Source organism: Populus trichocarpa, chromosome 13 (assembly GCF_000002775.5).
Source record: "Populus trichocarpa isolate Nisqually-1 chromosome 13, P.trichocarpa_v4.1, whole genome shotgun sequence".
Classification (NCBI taxonomy): Eukaryota; Viridiplantae; Streptophyta; class Magnoliopsida; order Malpighiales; family Salicaceae; genus Populus; species Populus trichocarpa.
Window position 1 is genome coordinate 10,771,538 of NC_037297.2, and position 21,590 is coordinate 10,793,127.

General features: G+C 30.9%; 1 protein-coding gene across 2 annotated transcripts in view; it reads left to right on the forward strand.

Annotated features, from left to right (window-relative positions):
- Window positions 1-3,624: 3,624 nt before the first annotated feature.
- Window positions 3,625-21,590, forward strand: part of LOC18104339 (bark storage protein A) — a 29,487-nt gene continuing 11,521 nt past the window's right edge. The window contains exons 1-5 of one of the 2 annotated variants that reach the window (XM_052446598.1): window positions 3,625-4,009; window positions 4,089-4,247; window positions 4,519-4,704; window positions 4,879-5,055; window positions 5,171-5,357. In XM_052446598.1, coding sequence (XP_052302558.1) covers window positions 3,710-4,009; window positions 4,089-4,247; window positions 4,519-4,704; window positions 4,879-5,055; window positions 5,171-5,338 — 990 coding nt within the window. In that variant the 5' untranslated portion in view covers window positions 3,625-3,709 and the 3' untranslated portion in view covers window positions 5,339-5,357. Of the gene's footprint in view, window positions 4,010-4,088; window positions 4,248-4,518; window positions 4,705-4,878; window positions 5,056-5,170; window positions 5,528-21,590 lie in introns of those variants that run through there. The other variant, XM_006376101.3, reaches the window with a different exon arrangement.

Genomic DNA, 21,590 nt, shown 5'->3' on the forward strand with positions numbered 1-21,590 from the left:
CTTGGGGAGTCCTTTCCTTTTTAGGGTTTCCTTGTTGAGTTTTATTTTTGCAATCCTTAGCCAAATATCCAGTCTTGTTGTAGATGAAGCATTTTCCATTGAACTTCTTGGCAATTTATTTTCTCTTTACAACAAGATTTTTCTTTTGATTTTTTTATTGGGACTTTGCCACTTGTTCTACAATGTTTGCTTTAGGGGTCATACCATAAGAGTTCACTTATCTTTTAGGCCACATATTTTCCTCTTCTATCCTTAACATCAAGATAAAGTCTTCAACTCTTATTTTCTTCAGCTTATGCTTAATGTTATTCTTGAAGTCTTTCTAATATTTGACAACTTTTTAATAATTACAACTACTTGGAAAGACTCATTTACAACAATACCTTCAAAAAGAATATCATGGAAGATGATTTGAAACTTTTGAACTTTGCTTATAATTGTCATTTAATAAACTATCTTAAAATTCAAAAGATTTTTTTACTACGAATGTTTTCATAACAACATCACAAACCTTGTACTTTTTATCCAAACCTTCCCATAATACTTTAAATATACACATTATATAATACATTATCCAGTCCATTCAAGATACAATTTTTGCATACAAAATGGTTATGATTCCAAGCATCAACATTTACCATAATAGTATGATTATATTCATTATCTAACAGCTTTGACATTTATTTAGTCAAGAACTTTGCTAAATTAAAGATGGTCAGATAGAACATCATCTTTTGCTACCACCTCTTGAACTTTTCATATTTCTCACCATGCAAGACGTTGATTGTAGAATCCTTCCTATTAAAATAGTGCTTGACAAATTAAAATTTTTTAAAAAATTGTTTGACAACTATAAAATGCTAAACAAATTAACAAACAAAAGATTTATAACTATGCAAAATTATATTAATCACGTTTTTAATAGTTATAATTCAATATTGTGGCCTTTTAACATGCATGAACTTATACCAAACTAGATAAAAATTTAATTTATAACTTAAATAAATGTTTTTAACAAGCTCCTGAAAAAATAAATTGGTTTGCATATAAGTAAAAGTATAAACTATAAGAGAATAAAACTTTAATATTGTTTTTCAAATATTAGACTAGTGATCATAAAAGTTTAGTTTATATGCATGCAATTTATTCAAGGTAAACTTGAGATCAAAATAAAATTCTACCATCGATTCTAAATATATATTGAAACTTGTATAAGAGATTGACACAAAATCGTAACATCAGTACTACCATATATATATATATATATTGAATTTTATGCTTCAACAAAAAACAATGTAGGTACTTGCTGAAACTATTAGAAATTAATTAAGTTGAGTATTTTGTTGTCAAGAATCAATAATTTATTTCAAGGTTTTATTTCTCCTCTCTTGGTGTAAATGAACTGACTATAAAAAGCTTCATAGGGTTTCAAGAATACCATCTTATTTAGTTGTACTTCTAAATTAGATCCACGAACTCAATAGAATTTTACTCAAATATCTCTTTACAAAAACTAAACTTAAGTCTAGAGTAGGAGAAACATTAAGAATAAAAACTAGCTTAAAACATAAGAGAACAAGCTTGAAAAAACTAAGGTGAAGAAGAGTTTAAATGTCTGTAAAAAAACTTTTTAGAAACCCTATTTTTTAAAACCTTTTTTTTAATCAATTTCTTTCGTTATCAGCCTTAATTACACGTTATAAACTAGAATTAAACATCAAAATTTTAGCTTTAAATCTAACATTTTATTTGAATAAAAACTGTTTAGGTTGAAGAAATTGTTCAGAATTTTTATTCATGAATTAGAAAAACTAATGGGCCAACAAAAAAAATCTTTATAAGCCAAGAAATTATAAACCCAAACTCAGTCCAAAAAATAAGCTTGCAAAATATAATTATTTATGATTCAAAAAATTATTTTACGGTATACACAAACCCAAGTCAAGCCTAGCTCTGGCCTTAGCACACACTTGTAGTTTAAACTTTAAATTCAAAGATCACTTTAATTAAATTCTCTTTCCTCTAAAAGATTTGATGTTTTTGGGGTTTAATTTTAATTTTTCATCTTTTTAACTAAAAGAAAATCTTTTGTTTTTTGGGATAAAAGGTTTTAGGTTTTTCAAACATGTCAAATAAAAATGTTTTTAAATTAATTTTTTATTTACTTATAATTTATTTAAATCATATTAATATTTCACTGTAAAAAGCTTTTATAGAAAGAAATAAAATTTTCAAAGTAAAGCACTCAATAATAATAAAAAATTGATAGGTAGATGAATTTTGTCGAACTCTTTTTTGTCCCAACTAATCAAAATCTACATACTATTTACCAACCCTTCCTCGTTATTGGTTTTCACCAGCGGCAAACCCTTTTTTCCCTCACCTTCCCCCGCCCGACAACCCTTGATCAAATACTTTTTTATTAGATATGTTGGTCTTTTAGTGTAAGATAAATTAAATACTTTCAAATATAAATCATAATAAAAATTAATAAAATATATACTTCTTGTCATAGTTTATTAATTGTTCAGGAAATTATCAAAAAGAAAACGTCTTCTAGTCTATGTTAATATTTTTAAATTAGGCTAGAACCCTCTTCTTAATTTTAATTTTTGCATTATCATTCATCTTAAATATACTCATATATTCTAAAACTTTAATTTATCACTTATAGATTTTATTTAAAAATAATAAATAATGCTAAATAGTATTAATTTAGAACATGGCATGGCTTATAGGAGGGAATTTAAAGGATATTTCTTACTTTTATCTTAAATAATGATGGATATTTTTTTTTATTAACATATATATTCTGGTTAGTTTATGCGCACTTCAACTAATTTTACAGGTCTTGAAATTAACAACCGTGTACGTTTCCAGTAGTTATGAGGTTTGTAAGATCGACTCGAACTGATAATTTATAAAAAACAAATATAAAACCTAACTAGTTAAATTATATATCTTAAGATTTAAATATAGAAGAGTTGTGTTGTACTCGTTAATTTTGTTTTTTATGTTTTTTTTTTAATTTTATTTTGAGAAATTATGGAAAATGTGTTTACGATTGTTCAAATCCAAATACTTCGTAGATGTACCAACGATGCAAAATTATTTTGGGCCCAGTCACGGTTTTGTTTTTTTCTTAATTAATTGTGATGACAAGTTATTTTTGAGCTCCCAGGATATGAAAAAATCTCCAAAAGGTTAAAGCTCAAAAAGAAACTATTTTTTACTGCAGTTTTCAATTTTTTTTCTTTCGACCACGGACCTTTTCTCTTTTATTATAAGCCAAACAAGCAAGAGAAAATAAAACATGAAACTCGTATAAATTTACTTTATATTAAATTTTTAATTTAATTAAAGAATAAGGTATAATCATTTAATTATCAAGGTTTAATGTCATATTAAATTTAATAATTGAATTTGTGTTTCATAAAAAAAATTAAGTTTTGGTGAGCAGTTTTTAATTTTTTTTATAGAACATGGTATTAGTTTTTAAAATTATATAGAAAAAATGCTATGAGAGAGGCATCGAGATATTAAACGTCAATTATAACAATACAGGGCCTTTATGTAATTGCGTTAAAAAAGAAGCTATGGTCGATTTCTATATAAAGGCACATGAGGAGCACCCAAATACCATCATTCCATAAAGCAGTTGCATTTATCTAAAGTATTCTCACTTTACTTAACACTTGAGCTACATAGAATGTCTACAGTCAATTTGGCAGCACTGCTGTTGCTTGGGCTGCTGCTGGTTATGCCACAGCAGTCCATGCAAGCGAGTTTGATAGACCCCATTGCTGAAATCGAGAGAAGCAACTGCAAAATCGCACACCTTCGCTTAGGGCTTGTTTTTACGTCTGATAACAACGAAAGGGCTCTGCAAGACTCTGGACTCTATAGCCCTGACAGTGAAGACTCTTCTGTTGACATTGCGGGCAGAAGGTTCCATAGCGGGACACTAAACGGTTCTTCTATTGTATATGTCAAGACAGGGAGTCATTCAGTAAGACTAACTCCACCTTTGTTTATTTTTAACGAAAGAAACTTGCATCTCTCGTGTTTTAAATATTTTTTTATGACAGGTAAATATGGCAACAACTTTGCAAATCCTTCTAGTTAGATTCAGCATTCACGGAGTCATCTATTTTGGGAATGCTGGAAGCTTGGATAAGAAAACAATGGTTCCAGGTGATGTTTCTGTGCCGCAGGCTGTTGCCTTCACAGGAGTTTGGAACTGGAAGGTGCGTAGGGCCTTTGCTATTATTTATGGTTTTCATTTTCTATTTTTGTTTTAAAAGTTGATTTTTTTAAATTTTTTTAAAGACGTACATCATATCTGACATAGTGACAGTGATGTGGTATAATATATAGCTAATAAGAAATAACAATGATAGATTATAATCTTGACAAATAACAAGAATAATCTATAAAAATAAAAAAAGTTATTACATTGTATATCCGCAGTGGTGCTGGGACTAATTACTACTACGTAATCAATTCTATATCATGCAGAAATTCGGATCGGAGAAAGGTAAACTGGTATTTGGAGATTTCAATTATCCAGAGAATGGAGAGAACTTGTTGGGGACTGTACAGTATGAGAAAATTAACATGTTCTCTCCAAGTGAAGCGCCCAAGGAAGTTTTCTGGCTTCCCATCACCAAATCCTGGTATAATGCTGCCACTGAAGCGCTCAAGGTTTGTCAATCTCAGAATATTCAGATGAATTAGCTGCATGTTTCTTCTTCATTACCATTAAAACTATCGCTAAGCCTATAATGATTTTATTGAGACCATGAATATTGAGGGATATATGTATCTTTGAATTTTCAAGTGGATTAACTACAATAATTAATTGATTATTCATTGCAGGATATGAAGTTAAGAAAATGCTATTCTGATGAATGCCTGCCCGGAAAACCCAAAGTTGTCTTTGGATCGAAGAGTTCTACTTCTGATTTTTACGTTCGAAATAAAGCTTACGGAGACTTCCTTAACGATAATTTTGATGCAAAAACTGCCGATACAGCAAGTGCTTCTGTAGCTTTGGTTAGTAAAAAAACCTTCTATGAGCTCAAAAGTTTGTGTTTCTTCTTCTTCTTCTTGAGATGCCTTTTAGCATGATTAATTTGGCTAACGAATTTGTTTGTGTCCCAATTTGCAGACATCTTTGTCAAATGAAAAGCTCTTCGTGGTGTTCCAAGGTGTTTCAAATGTAGCTGGTGAAACAAGTTCAAACAAAGGAGTTAGCTATTTAGCCTCCTACAACGCCTTCCTTGCTGCCACCAAGTTCATTAATTCAATTCCTACGCCACGACTTGCTTGTGAGTGATGAGATGATGAATGTCCTCGATCGTGAGTCTTGTGAGTCTTTTGAGTTGTATGATAAAAAAGGATGCCCTACTGTACTAGAATAAATTATATGTTATAAATGGCCTCCTAATTTAAATAAACTGGGGTGTATATCATCCACATGTACGTTCCTTTTTTGATGAAATATATGGGCGTACTTATGCTTGCAGTTTTTGTAATGCTAGATCTAATTATATGTTTCAAATGGATGTGCAAAATAGTTAGTGTTTGTGCAGAAGCACGTACCCTGCTAAGAAACAGCAAAGGGATAAAATGGCCAAAATGAAAGTTAGATTTTATTTTTTAATTGGAATTTCATTAATACACAAAATGAAAGCACATGCATAATAAAAAGAAATGACTCAGAAAATAGATTTTCATCTATAAATTGAAAAAATACAATTTTCTCCATTTAATTTTCTTAATAGTTGTTTCATACCATCACGCTATATATATATATATATATATATATATATATATACCCTACATCCTTGGAAAGTTAAAATATTTAAACTATATTATTTATTGAAAAATTCTTAATAGTTGTTTCATACCATCACCCTCTCTCTCTCTCTCTCTATATATATATATACCCTACATCCTTGGAAAGTTGGAATAAAAAAACAATCAACCACAAAATATTCATCCTCTTAAATGAGGAAGGACCTCTTGGATTATGAGGGATAACCTTGTTTGGAGAAATATTTATAATGATTGTATTTGCACATCATCTTTTAGGCCTCTATATATATATAGTTTGAAACATCATCTTTTAGGCCTAATTTGAATACCTTTCTAACCTCACCTAGTTATAGTGAGATGACCTCCTATTAAACCGGGTCTATAAAATCTAATGAGATGACCTCCTATTGGACCGGGTCTATAAAATCTAAATATAAAATTTGAGTACAATCCAATAGTTTGATCGAAGTTTATGGATTTGTTTTGTTGAGATCGGTTATTTGATGCTATCATGCCTCTTCTTAGGCTTAACTCTATCTCACCAATCCATAAAATCAATTTACTAAGCTTTTTATGTGATTTAGTTAGGATTAATTTGCAACTAATCGTTCAAAACCTTCAGATTCTCTAAACCTACCTACAATAGTATGTTAAAGAGTTAATATAAAACCATTGTAGATGATAACTCAACAACTTAAGTTTTTGTATTGAAATGGTTTTTTTAACAAAAATGATAAAATGGACAAACTAAGTGTTTACAACCCATAACATATATGGAGATTTCTTAAGCACTTATTATTAAATTGATAGTATTCTTGTTAGTGACTCATATTAAATCTTTTTTATTGAATGATATTCTTGTAATTAATATAGATGGGATATGTAGCCTAACACCTTTTTCACTTAGAAGTCATTTTTTTTATCAAGTGGCGTGGACTATAGAATCCTTGCTAGACCATTGAGTGTTTTTGAGACTTTGATACCATATTTAATTTGACAGTAGAATTTAAGTGTTATTCAATAGACTTAAGCTTAGTTCGTGGTGGTCTTTTCTTAATCTTTTATATTATTTTATTTTCTTATAATCACATGATGTGGGATAATCTCTAGTCATATATTATCTATGAATTCATCTTGTATGAGAGAGGAAAGAACAATGTTATGTATGTTGAATAATTTTTTAAAACCTTTTCTTATATAGTGACATATATCTCACTGTTCAAAAGTAAAAACTTGTAATTTATGCCATGAGTTTTGCAATAGAGAAGTAATTTTAACAAAAATAATAGAAAACAATAATAATATTTTCTTGTCCATGGTGAACTCTAGAAACTCCTTGCTCCGAAAGCCATAAATAGCTTTAATCACATATTTAACTAATCCTGGCTAGATATGCTTCCTGGTGGTGCGCTTTACTCAAACAGACTAAATTGTGTCCATTTGGGCCATAGCCTAAATGGGTGAAATAAAATAAAAAAAACAATCCATTTAAGTTATGGTCTAAATGAATTGAAATAAAAAAAAAAACAAGAAGAAAAAACCAGTTTGTTTGGACAATAACCTAAACAGATCAAAACAAAAACATTTGCATAAATCATTTAATACTCCACTTTCACCCATGCAAAAAGACTTCTTTCTATCTTTATGTACACATACATTTAGAGAAGGAAATAGAAATGGAAATATTCATTACAATGCTAATATGGCATGAGAGAAGAGAGATGAAAGATAAATGGAAGGATAAAAAAAAGGAATGAATGGATCACATAGGACACACTTTTATTTTCAACACCGTCAACACCATTAGAAAGAGCTTGATGAGATGATTCCTGAAACACCTTGGAAGAATATATTTGCTTTCTAGGTTTCCAACACCACTAGCATCTAAAGGAGACAACACTACCTACTCTCCTAGTGAGTTCATTGCACGAATAAGAAGGAGAAAAATAAAAATAAAAATTGACTATTTGGGCTTCAATTCAAATAACCAAATGTTTTCTAACCCAAATAGCTAGCACTTACCATCTCTCTTCTCTTCACTCTTATTTTTTCTCTCACACATTCTCTCTCCTCCTTCCTCTCGTATATCTTCTGCATCTCTCTTTTTTTCACCACATTGATTGTCCATTACGCATATATCTAAATATTTTTTCAATCTCTAAGGAGTCAAAATGTTGAACTAATGCACACAACATTTTCTTATGATGGTTGACACCATCTTTTCTAGCCAATGATCGACATTGCAAATACAAATCACTTTCCATGTAAATTAGTCAACTATTTCTTCATTATATCCAACGTATCACTCACATTCACCCACTTCTTCACCAATAAAGTGCAAGGTACTACAACCAATGATGGAAACTAATGTTTTCACCAATTATGAAACTCTTCACATCTTATAATGAGCGTGACCAAGGTGTATAAATACCTTGAAATACCAGGTTAACCCAATAGGTTGTAAGCTTCTTTGACTAAACATTTCAAACTTGGAATACCAAGTAAACCCAATAGGTTATAAGCTTCTTAGACTAAACACTTCAAACACAATATATTTTTCTCTCCATTGTTTCATACATTATTTTCTTCTCATATCCCTATTGACTTAAGTATCAAAGAGTCTCCCATTCTACAAGGAGCTTATATTTTTAGGATAACCAAGTCCATACACCAAGCTCATATTCAAATCCATATGTCTTCGCCTAGGATCATAGCTTGTAGAAAACCTATTTTTTATGAAAGTTTCTTCACGAGTTCACTAGGGGTATAATTTGTGGGAAATTGAACTAAAAACTAGATTAACACCTTTCATAAAAATATTTTCCATGCTAATGAAATTTTAAGATAAAAGAGAGTAACTAATTTCACCACTAAGTGGGAAAATCTCAACAAGCTCAGGATATTGAGAATACATATAAAATATGAGAAGCATCATAGAGCTTGTCATATAAGATAGTGACGCAATGTGTAAAGTTTTTCAAACAACACAATGTGGATCTACTCGTGTATGGTATCATAGAGTTACCAAAAATAATACCATTGAGATCTTCTCTATCACACATAGAGAAGATGAGAGCACTATGACCTATCTCCAAAGGTTCAAAGAGAAAATGTTCAACGTGGAAAGACTCGTTAAACCTATTTCCAGAGAAGCTTTGATTAATAGGCTTTATAACTTTGATTAAATAGTGAATGAAAAATTCTATTAGGATGGAAAAAGTCAACGTAACTAGTATCCTCAACATCACTAGTCTCTAACTAGATTATCTAAAATGAGCACCAAATGACACATTTATGATCGTTTGACATTCTCTAAGCTCTTGACTACCTCTCTAACCACCACACAGACTGAGATGTCAACTATTAATGGAGGGAAATAATTTATGAAATATCCTTATCCCATTAAAAATGGTGCAAACACGAGGAACACTAATAAGTTTTACCTTTTTTTTTTATCATGATCATGGGCATGACACTAAAGAATGTCATGCCTTGAAAAAGAAAGAAAAATTGATCATCAAAGGTTATTTTCACCAGTTCATGAAAAAGGAAACAAAACCTGAGAATAAAAGGACAAAAGTCTACACATGATTTACCTTAGATTAAATAATCCTCGAATTAGCTCTAGGAATTATATTTCCATATTTTCAAATCTTTAATAAAAACAATGATTTTCTTCATATCTCCAATGTCTCTAATAAAAACCTACATTAAAATATCTAAATATATCTCTATGAAAATCTTTACAGCGAGATCTTTAGTCTCCATACATGTCTCTATGAAAAATCTCTATGCCAAGTCTTTATATCTTTAAATATGTCTTAATTAAATCTCCTTATATGTCTCGAATGTCTCCAAAATAATTAAGGATCTTTATTCAGGTCTCCACGATTACTTATCTCTAAAAGGATCAAAGATCCTTCTCAAAAGAATATTATCAGAAATTTACATGAAGAAAGCTTTCATGCAGACACTTCATAAGACACAAATAGGTAAACGTTCAAATGTCTAGCATGGTAACATTCTCTTATCCACATCAGGTAAAATTTATATCTTAAGTATTTTTTTCCTCCACTTCTGCTAGTTAAGTCTTTTAAACATGTCCATTTGAAAGACTTAATGATGTATATGATGGTGCACATTAAAAAATATATATGTTTGGGCTATGACACAAACAAGCTGACATAAAAAAAATTCCATTTGGGCCATGTCCCAAATAGACTAAAATAAAAACAATTGCATAAAACATTTCACCTCCTACTTTCACCCCTGTAAAAACACATTTCCCTACCTTTATATACACATGCATGAAAAGAAGGAAATGGGGCTGAAATATTCATTATAATATTGATATGTCATGAGAGAAGAGAGAGGAGAGAAAAATAAAAAAGAGAAAAAAGAATGAAAGAATGAGCAACCAAGGACATGTCGGAACTTCTTGGAAATAACTTGATGATATGATTTTAAAAACACCTTAAAAGACCATATTTTGCTGTCTGAGTGGTTATACACACAACCTAAAAGCGACAACACTATCCATTATCTTAACGTTTATAATGTATGAACCAAGGAGAAAATAATAAATATAAAAGTCAGATGTTTGGGCAAACCCATATGGTTAGCATTCATCCTGTAACGCCCTGAATTTCCACAATATTGAAGGATACTTTGAGTATTGAACATCAAAGAAACATAAGGTCAAATATTTTTTCATTCCTTTAACATCAATAAATCTTATTGACTTTTTATCCACCTAATTATATTCTTATCATATTATTTAACTCATCTCTAGTCTTTATCTCAATCATACAATTATGATTTATGTCTCTTAATTTCTATCATAATTTCAGTAAAGTCTCCTCTATTCGAGTCCCTAAAATAATTATTCTCCTCATATATAACACTTGTTTATCAACCAATGGATATATAAATCTAACAATGTCTTTTAGTCCTTTTATTGTAATACAATTTAATCATAAAATTTGTCTATTACAACCACTTTACTACAATATCCCATGTGAGCACTAGCCATGTGTAACCTATCCATCAACCTGTAGGAATGCATATAGACCCATGTAAAACATAATTTTTTTTATTAACTCTTTTATTTTATGAATTAATAAAAATTATGACTTAAATGTCTAAGGATTGGCCATATTGTAATACAATTTAATCATAAAATATGTCTATTACAACCATTTTAGTATAATAGCTCGTTTGAGCATTGACCATGTGGTTAGCCCATCTATTCAACATGTAGGAGTACATAGAGACCCTTGTAAAACATAATATTTATATAAACTCTTTTATTTTATGAATCAATGAAATTCATATCTTAAACCTCACAAGTAAAATGAGTTAATTACCAATATCATAGACTATACATCACATGTGGTAACCTATATACCTATCAGCATAATTATGTTTTTTTTGTTTTTCATTTTAAGCCTTAGCAAGCATTTCATTCTTTATAACTCTTACTCAAGGTCTCATATATTGTATATTCGTTATCTTATATAGTAAGGTAAACACATAACTTGTTTGGAGGCATCATCATATATAGGAAGCCACATAAAAGAAATTTTCTTTAAACCCCCACCTCACCAATTTATCTTTTGCTTACTTAATTTCACAGCACTATTCTTTATAGAGAGGGTTATTTAGTATTTTTTTTTGTAGAAAGAAGAAGAAAAAGAATAAGAGGGGGAGGGAATTCTCATTTATAACTTATTTATATTTGCCGATTGAATAAATTGCATTGGATTTTACAACAAGTTTGTAAAATTTCAAAGGACTTTGGTCTATATTTAAAAATATTTTTTTTTTTGGGAAGAAAAATTATTCATTTTTAATATAAGGATAAAAAACCCTAAAAGGAATTCATATCCAAAATATTATTAGGAGTAATAATTATTATTTATTTTAATATAAGGATAAAAAAATATAAAAGGTGTTAATATCCAAAATATTATTATGGATAATAATTTTATTACTCACATTAATATAAGGATAAAAAAAAACTTGTATGAAGTTAATATCCAAAATATTATTGTGAATAATATAACTCATTCACTTCTAATATAAGGATCAAATCTAGAAAGAATTTTATCTGAAATATTATTTGCATTGACGCAACGAGTAAAAAGATTATGACATGAACCAAAAGAAATTATGAGGTTTAAAATCATGTGAACATGAAAGGATTAAATTAAAAAGCAATAAGTGATTGAAATAAATAATTACTAAAATAAAAGAAAAAAGGTTGAATCACGTGCACCTTAACATGCACAGTGCACCTCTATCTACATTAATACTAAAAATATAAAAAAAGAGAGTAAAAACCATTCATGGTGATGGTGAGGGAGGAGGCAATGGTATGATGGTGATAGTAGAGAAGAAGGAGGTTGTAATTGAATTGAATGATATTAAAAGTAAATTATTATTAGAAAAATATTTTACATAATATCATGAATTGAATATATTTTAAAAAAAATAAATTAAGTTTAAAAATTAACTGTAAAATATTTTTTATTAACCTATAAAATATTTTATAAAAACAAACATAAATAAAGATTTTTTTTTATTTTTTTTTCTAAAATTAAACACAGAAAAACTCGGAAATTTCTTTACCGTAAAATATTCTACATAAGGCCTTAATATAATAATAATTTCTAAAATTAAGTAACATTTTTTTAAAATTTTACTGACCGAAAAAAACCTAGGATGATGGAGGAGGTATAAGGTGGAATTTTCTTCCTTATTATATGTGGGCTCTTGTTGATGTGCCAAAGAAAAGAATATCTTCGTGATATTCCCTTCCAAAAAACCAAATATGGGACTCCATAGTTTGGAAATGCTGTCCAATATTTTTAAAATTTTTAATTTTTTTTTATTTAAAATCAATATGTTTTAGTATTTTTAAATTATTTTAAGGTTCTGATATCAAAAATAATTTTTAAAAATAAAAAAATATTATTTTAATATATTTTTAAATAAAAAATATTTTAAAAATCAATCGTACCTCTACTTCCAAACACACAAAAAAAAAACTATCATTATCCATCCAGCTGTTCTCACCAATCATTTGCTGCGCCATGTTTCCGCACTTTATACATTACTGTTGGTATGAGTAATAGAAAATGGTAAACCACGAATTTTCTTGGTTTTATTGGAGTGTTCCACTCCTATGCCATCAATTAATTAGTATTAGGCTTTAGTATACCCTCACAAGTTGATTATAGGTAGGAGCACACAACCAACTTTGTTAGAAAAAAAGGAAAAATAGACGGAGCTCAATAGTTTGATAAGAAAATCCATTATCTAATCATCAATGGCAATAAACTGAAAATGTAATTCTCATTTCATAACTAAAACAATTTCAATAGGTTTCATGCATGAATGAAAAAAATCAGATAAGTCGTTAGATAAGTTGCTCCAAAACTATAACACTATAAGATAAAAGAAGAATACGATAGATAACCAAGTTTAGAAGCATTAGCAATAACCTTATATTCAACCTTTATAGAAGATTGATAAACCATTTTCTACTTACTAGACTTTTAAGAGATAAGGTTATATGCAAAATAGATAACATAATCATCTATAAACTTTTCATCATCAATATTACTACGAATAATAGTAACTAAATCCATGTAATTAAATATCATAAGAGGCAATAAAAGATATGCCAAATTGAGATGTACTACGAATATAATATAAGATACGTTTAACAACAAGTCAATGATCCTCTAACGAGAGGTGCATAAACTGACAAACCTTATTAACAGTATATATTGTAAAAGTAACATGCTGAAGAAATTCAACCACACGATGATATAAAGTATGATAAAAAAAAAAGGCAGAACTATTATTAGAGATGTTGGAAAGACAAGAACCAATAATTATCGGTGTGGAAACTAGTTGACATTCGTACATGAAAGCTTTGTGCACAATGTCAAAGGCATATCAAAACTAAGAGAAGAATAACCAATGAGAAGTATATTGTATCTCAATACCAAGAACATAACTCAAATGACCCAAGTCTCAAATAAAGAGTTTTGTGTTATGGTAAACAATCAACTGAGTCATGAAAGAAAGTTCATTTCATGTGAAAATGATATCGTCAACATAAACTGAAATATATATGTAAATAGTCTATTATCTATATATAAAAAGTGAAGTTTACTATTAATGTCAGACTTTAAAAACTTGATCCCTGATAAGATATAAGTAACCATGATAATAATAAAACAAATTATTATTTAAAACAATTTATCATATAGAAAGCAGGTATTTTATAATAGTTGGAAAATACAAAATGAAAGACAATTTTATGAAACGTTGAGTTGTATGAATTGAAAAATGTGTAAGATATTTAGTTTCTTGCCATCACCTATTTTGAATTGTTCAAAGCCAATATAGGGTTCCATGTAAATGTGTCCAGTAATGTATGGCATGATATGATGTGTTGCTCTGGTATTAAAATGTCATAATTGGTTATAATTCAAAGGGAAGTGACTAGTTGAAGCATGTTGGCCAAAGATGGAGAATCTAAAATTAAAGAGGTAAAAAAGTTTCCTTTAGGAAGTGAACTAGCACCTAAAAAATAAAAGGAACATAAGAGGGTAGTATGATTATAGTTACTATAAATTTAGCACTAGATTTTGGGTGTTTTGTCGTGGTTAATTCCACCCTGATTCATTTTCTCGTCTAAAATTTCTTCTATTTTAGTGATCTCTCTAATTTCAATCACACATCATATTGAAAACATCATTCCCACCAGAGAAGAAATAAGAGTTAAAATTGTTACATTTGTCAATAAAAGTTGATTATGTATCAATGTTAGTCAAATGGACATTCATGTCATCAACAAGTGTGGATCTAATAGAAAGCATACAAAATTCATAATTGTGTAAGAATTTATTATTCAAGAGTAAACTATGGAGTTCTGAGAAGGTAACAAGTTTGAATCAAGCTATGAAAGTGTTACTAAGTCTTTGAACTCTGGTCGTAGGCTTTTGAACATATACAAATTAAAATTTAAAAATGGGTAGCATATCAAATATTGCCAATTCATCATTTTATGTTTTCTCATTATGTGTATAAGTCAAACCGATTCTCTATGGAGTTGTCATAGTTCAAAAAAGTTTAAATAAAATAATATAATTTGGGTTATTGATGGTCATGCCGAGGCTAATTCTAGTACTGTTCAAATAGAGTAAGAAATCGACAATAAATGACATTAGATAGTACATCATTTTTTTATAAAAAAGATGCAATTAAAATGCTAGTGGATCCTATTTAACTTGTATAGGTAATTTGAGTTTGTTATGGTAATGGATGTGTTTTCTATAATAAGAGGGCTAGTAGACATGATTTTAATCCAACAATGAAGCTATACAAGAATTTTTTAATAAAAAAAACTCTTGGTTTTAACCTTTCAAAGCAAGTACTTTTTATTTGTTAGTTTTAGAAATATTAATTAATTACTATAGATTAATTAATACATCAAAATGACATACCTCCCACATCTTACATGGATCACAGGCCCATTTTGTCATCTTGCACGGTGTAGCGAGTCATTTCAAAGAGGCAGTACAGGGATTGGTAATGTCCTATCCCATCATTTTTTTACTTTTTCATTTTACGGTTCTAAAAGGTTTGTCTGGCATCGATTAAATGACTTCCGACAAATTATATCATGCATTTCCCGACAAACAAATTCATGCGTGATTTTTTTATTACTTATCCGGAGAGATTTCAACATCACAAAATGAAAGCTTTTGAACTTGAAGCACATCTTCAGTGCAAGGCTCGTATCTCAAATAATTAAATTTGGATCTTAGGTCCTTGTCAAATTATATATATATGATCTGCCGACAAAAAAATAACGTAAAAAATAGTTTTACTTTGGAAAAATATGATTATTAAAACAATAATTTTTCTTAATTATATAAACTGAATAACTTAATTACAATTCAGTTTAGTTCCAATAATCACACTCATAAAAAGTTAAGAAATAATTAAAATCTTTATACAATTTTATATTCAAGTTTCAAGTGTCATTGTCATAATTATTCATATATATAAATGACCCATCAAAACATAACATGAAATCAAAGAGGAAGAAACCGCATGAATTGTTACTTATCAAGACAGTATGAGTACTCTGAGGAGGTTTATTCTAACATGAGAGAACTTTACTTTTTTATATTCAATGCAACTTTTCCAACGGATAGCATAATTGTTACTTAATTTTTTTTTTGAAAGATAATCAATGAACCTGCCTGTAGTTAATAGAGATATATATTTCATGCTCTATCCAAATTTGTCAATTTATCAAGACAGTATAAAAAAAGGATCACATTTATTTTATATGCTCTTGCGAAGAATATGTGTGTCTAATTATTGTTAAATAATATTTATGTAGTCTTATTTATTAAGGGTAGAATAGTACTTTCAGTTTAACCTATATATACTTTATTTGTATTTAGGTTAAGTCTAAGCACTCATAATATACAGATTATTCAGAATTCTAGCCTCCTTTTTGTGTTTGATCTTAATTATTTTAACATGGTATCAAAGCTGGTTTTATGGGACGAGGCTTAATCCCGAACACAACTTCGCAGAGCGCCGAAAATTTTTTGGAGTGAGATTCTGTCTTCCGCTTCTGCAAAATTTGGTATTTCGTCAGTTTCTGCAATTATTTTGGTATTTCGACTTCCCTTCAGCTTTTGCAATTTGGTATCTGCGTTCAGTTTCTGCAAATTTTTTTTGTGTTTTGGAGTAATCATATAATTTTGAGAAGATATTTGTTTAGTTTCTGCAATCTTTGTTCAATTTCTGCAATTTGGTATTTTGTTTTCCGCTGCTTTTGCATTCTGGTTCTCTGTGATTGTTGATTATGGCTACTGAAAGAGATGATTCGCTTCAATTTGTGCGTGTGAGGTTGGATGGGAAGAACTATTCATATTGGAGCTATGTAATGCGAAATTTTCTTAAGGGTAAGAAGATGTGGGGGTATGTTAGTGGAACTTATATGATACCTAACAATATTAAGGAGGGGGATGTTGTTTTGATAGATACATGGGAAGCAAATAATGCAAAGATCATTACTTGGATCAACAATTCTGTTGAGAATTCGATAGGTACGCAGTTGGCGAAGTATGAGACAACAAAAGAGGTTTGGGATCATCTGCAAAGGTTATTCACGCAATCAAATTTTGCAAAACAGTATCAATTAGAGAATGACATACGAGCTCTACATCAAAAGAATATGAGTATTCAAGAGTTTTATTCTGCTATGACAGATCTTTGGGATCAATTGGCTCTTACAGAATCGGCAGAATTAAAGGCATGTGGTGCCTATATTGAGCGTAGAGAGCATCAACGATTGGTACAGTTTTTAACAGCACTTCGCAGTGACTTCGAAGGACTTAGAGGTTCAATTCTGCATCGTTCTCCACTGCCTTCTGTTGACTCTGTTGTCAGTGAGTTATTGACTGAAGAAATACGTCTTCAGTCTTATTCTGAAAAGGGAATTCTTTCTGCTTCAAATCCTTCTGTACTAGCAGTACCTTCTAAGCCATTCTCTAATCATCAGAACAAGCCTTACACAAGGGTTGGCTTCAAAGAGTGCAGTTTCTGTAAGCAGAAAGGTCATTGGAAGGCTCAGTATCCTAAGTTGAAACACCAAAATCAAGCTTGGAAGTCTGGCAGTCAGTTACAATCTAATGTTCATAGACCACCTCAGGGTTATAAACCACCACACCATAATACTGCAGCAGTAGCTTCCCCAGGCTCTATTACTGATCCCAATACTTTGGCTGAGCAATTTTAGAAGTTTCTCTCCTTGCAGCCACAAGCAATGTCCGTTTCTTCTTCCATAGGTCAGTTGCCTCATAGTTCCTCAGGTATGTCACACTCTGAATGGGTCTTGGATTCTGGTGCTTCCCATCATATGTCTCCAGATTCCTCATCTTTTACCTCTGTGTCCCCTTTGTCCTCCATTCCTGTTATGACTGCTGATGGCACTCCTATGCCCTTAGCAGGTGTTGGTTCTATTGTCACACCTCACTTGTCTCTCCCTAATGTTTATCTTATTCTAAAACTCAAATTGAATCTTGTGTTTGTTGGTTAAATATGTGATTCTGGTGATTATTTAGTCATGTTTTCTGGTTCTTTTTGTTGTGTACAGGATCTGCAGTCTCATAAGCTGATTGAGACAGGCCGTAGGGAGATATATACAGCTTTTCGAGCTCTTATCAAAACTCAACATTTTACTGTGATCAAATGCTTTAGGTGTGATTTAGGTGGGGAATACACCTCTAATAAATTTTGCCAATTGCTTGCCTTAGATGGAACCATCCACCAAACTTCATGTACAGATACTCCTGAGCAAAATGGTGTTGCTGAAAGAAAACATAGGCACATTGTCGAAACTGCTCGTTCTCTCTTGTTGTCTGCTTTTGTTCCTAGTGAGTTTTGGGGAGAAACTGTTCTTACTGCTGTAAGTTTGATTAATACAATTTCATCTTCTCATAGTTCGGGTCTATCTCCTTTTGAAAAGTTATATGGGTATGTCCCTGATTATTCCTCATTTAGAGTCTTTGGTTGTACTTGTTTTGTTCTTCGTCCTCATGTAGAACGCAGTAAGTTATCCTCTCGATCTGCTATTTGTGTCTTTCTGGGTTATGGTGAAGGTAAAAAGGGGTATTGTTGTTTTGATCCAATAACTCAGAAACTTTATGTGTCTCGTCATGTTGTCTTCCTTGAGCATATACCTTTCTTTTCTATTCCATCCACTACTCATAACCCAACTAAATCTGATATTATTCGTATAAATCCCTTTTCTGAGGATTCTGGTAATGATACCTCTCCCCATGTTCAATCAATTTCTACTCATAACTCTGCAGGTACTGGTACTTTACTCTCTGGCACACCTGAAGCTCCATTCTCATCTACAGCCCCTCAAACTTCATCTGAGATTGTGGATCCACCTCCACGTCAGTCCATCCGCATTCGTAAGTCCACAAAACTACCAGATTTTGTTTATTCTTGTTATTCTTCATCATTTACTTCCTTTTTAGCTTCTATTCATTGTCTCTTTTAGCCCTCTTCCTATAAAGAGGCAATTCTTGATCCGCTTTGGCAGCAAGCTATGGATGAGGAACTTTCTGCTTTGCATAAGACAGATACTTGGGATCTAGTTTCTCTACCTCCTAGTAAGAGTGTTGTTGGTTGTCATTGGGTGTATAAGATCAAGACTAATTCTGATGGGTCTATTGAGCGATACAAAGCTAGGCTGGTTGCAAAAGGATACTCTCAACAGTATGGTATGGACTATGAGGAGACATTTTCCCTAGTTGCAAAAATGACTATTATTCGTACTCTTATTGTCGTAGCTTCGATTCGTTAGTGGCATATTTCTCAGCTTGATGTTAAAAATGCCTTCTTCAATAAAGATCTTCAAGAAGAATTTTATATGGCACCCCCTCCTGGTATTTCACATGATTCTGGATATGTCTGTAAGCTTAAGAAAACATTATATGGTCTCAAACAAGCATCCCGTGCTTGGTTTGAGAAATTCTCTATTGTGATCTCATCTCTTGGCTTTGTTTATAGCAGTCATGATTCTGCTCTTTTTATTAAGTGCACTGATGCAGGTCGTATCATTCTGTCTATATATGTTGATGACATGATTATTACTGGTGATGACATTGATGGTATTTCAGTTTTGAAGACAGAGTTGGCTAGACGATTTGAAATGAAGGATTTGGGTTATCTTCGATATTTCCTGGGTATTGAGGTAGCATACTCACTTAGAGGTTACCTTTCTTCTCAGTCGAAATATGCTGCAGATATTCTTGAGCGAGCTAGACTTACTGATAACAAGACTATAGATACTCTTATTGAGGTTAACGCAAGGTACTCTTCTTCTAATGGTTTACCTTTAATAGATCCTACTTTATACCGTACCATTGTTGGGAGTTTGGTATATCTCACCATTACTCGTCTAGATATTGCATATGTTATTCATGTTGTTAGTCAGTTTGTTGCTTCTCCTACTATTGTTCACTAGGCAGCTGTTCTTTGTATTTTGAGATATCTTCGGGGTACAGTTTTTCAGAGTCTTTTACTTTCATCTACCTCTTCCTTGGAGTTGCGTGCATACTCTGATACTGATCATGGTAGTGATCCCACAGATCGCAAGTCTGTTACCGGGTTCTGTATCTTTTTAGGTGATTCTCTTATTTCTTGGAAAAGCAAGAAACAATCTATTGTTTCTCAATCATCCACCGAAGCAGAATATCGTGCCATGGCATCTACTACCAAAGAGATTGTTTGGTTACGTTGGTTACTTGCTGATATGGGAGTTTCCTTTTCTCATCCTACTCCTATGTATTGTGACAACCAAAGTTCTATTTAGATTGCTCACAACTCGGTTTTTCATGAGCGAACTAAGCACATTGAGATCGATTGTCATCTTACTCGTCATCATCTCAAGCATGGCACCATTGCTTTGCCTTTTGTTCCTTCTTCCTTGCAGATTGCAGATTTCTTTACCAAGGCGCATTCCATCTCTCGTTTTCGTTTTCTGGTTGGCAAACTCTCGATGCTTGTAGCTGCCGCATCGTGAGTTTGAGGGGAGATGTTAAATAATATTTATGTAGTCTTATTTATTAAGGGTAGAATAGTACTTTCAGTTTAACCTATATATACTTTATTTGTATTTAGGTTAAGTCTAAGCACTCATAATATACATATTATTCAGAATTCTAGCCTCCTTTTTGTGTTTAATCTTAATTATTTTAACAATTATTACACGTCTAACTATCTAATTCATATACTAATAATGTTATTTTAAAATAGAAAAAATACCGATAACATTCTAGATACACAAATTTTTTTTTCTAAATTTGTAATGATATCGTATTTGATTATCATATAATAACAAATAAAAAACATCTTAACAAGCATATTAACTAAGCAAACTTAATTATAATTAAGATTTGCTCTCTAGAGGTCACTAGTTCAAGTCTCACAAACCTTATAGTCATTATTGAAGGCTACATGGTCGTTAACTTCAGGACCCATAAGATTAGTCGAGGTACACGCAAGCTGACCCAGACAGCCACGTTAATAAAAAAAAAACAAAATAAAAACTTAATTTAGCTATAGCTTATAATTTGAGAGAAGCAAGAGGACTCATTTCTATAGTTGGTTTCTCGACACATATATACGCACTGGAAACTGTAAATTTAAAATTAATATAGGGTTGTTTAGTATTTATAAAAAGATTACCTGGAAATAAGATATTCTTTTCAGCTTTAAAATCATTAATGAAAAAACATATCTTATTAGAACAAAATAAAATTAGTTTATGTGAATTAAAAAATAAACACTTATATGTTGATAAAATCCTAAAAAGAGTGTTTAATAAAGGTACATTTATAAAATATGATTTAGAAAGACCATTTCGTTTTCAGTTTTCTATGGACTGGCAATGCTATATATGTAAAGCAGGCATCCATTTCGTTGTCTCAAATAGTTCATGCTCATCTGGAAATCTCTATTTTCATGTTTGTCGGTATCAAAGGGTCAATAAATACGTGGAGAAAAGGTTATGGGAACAAATGCTGAGGGGCCTCTGGGTTTTGGCAGCTTGTTTTGAATTAATGTCTCCTTCTATCCGCTTCCAAGTAAAAATATTGATGACATTCCAACCACATGGAGCATAAGTTTCGATTACTGTAATGGATAGAAATGGA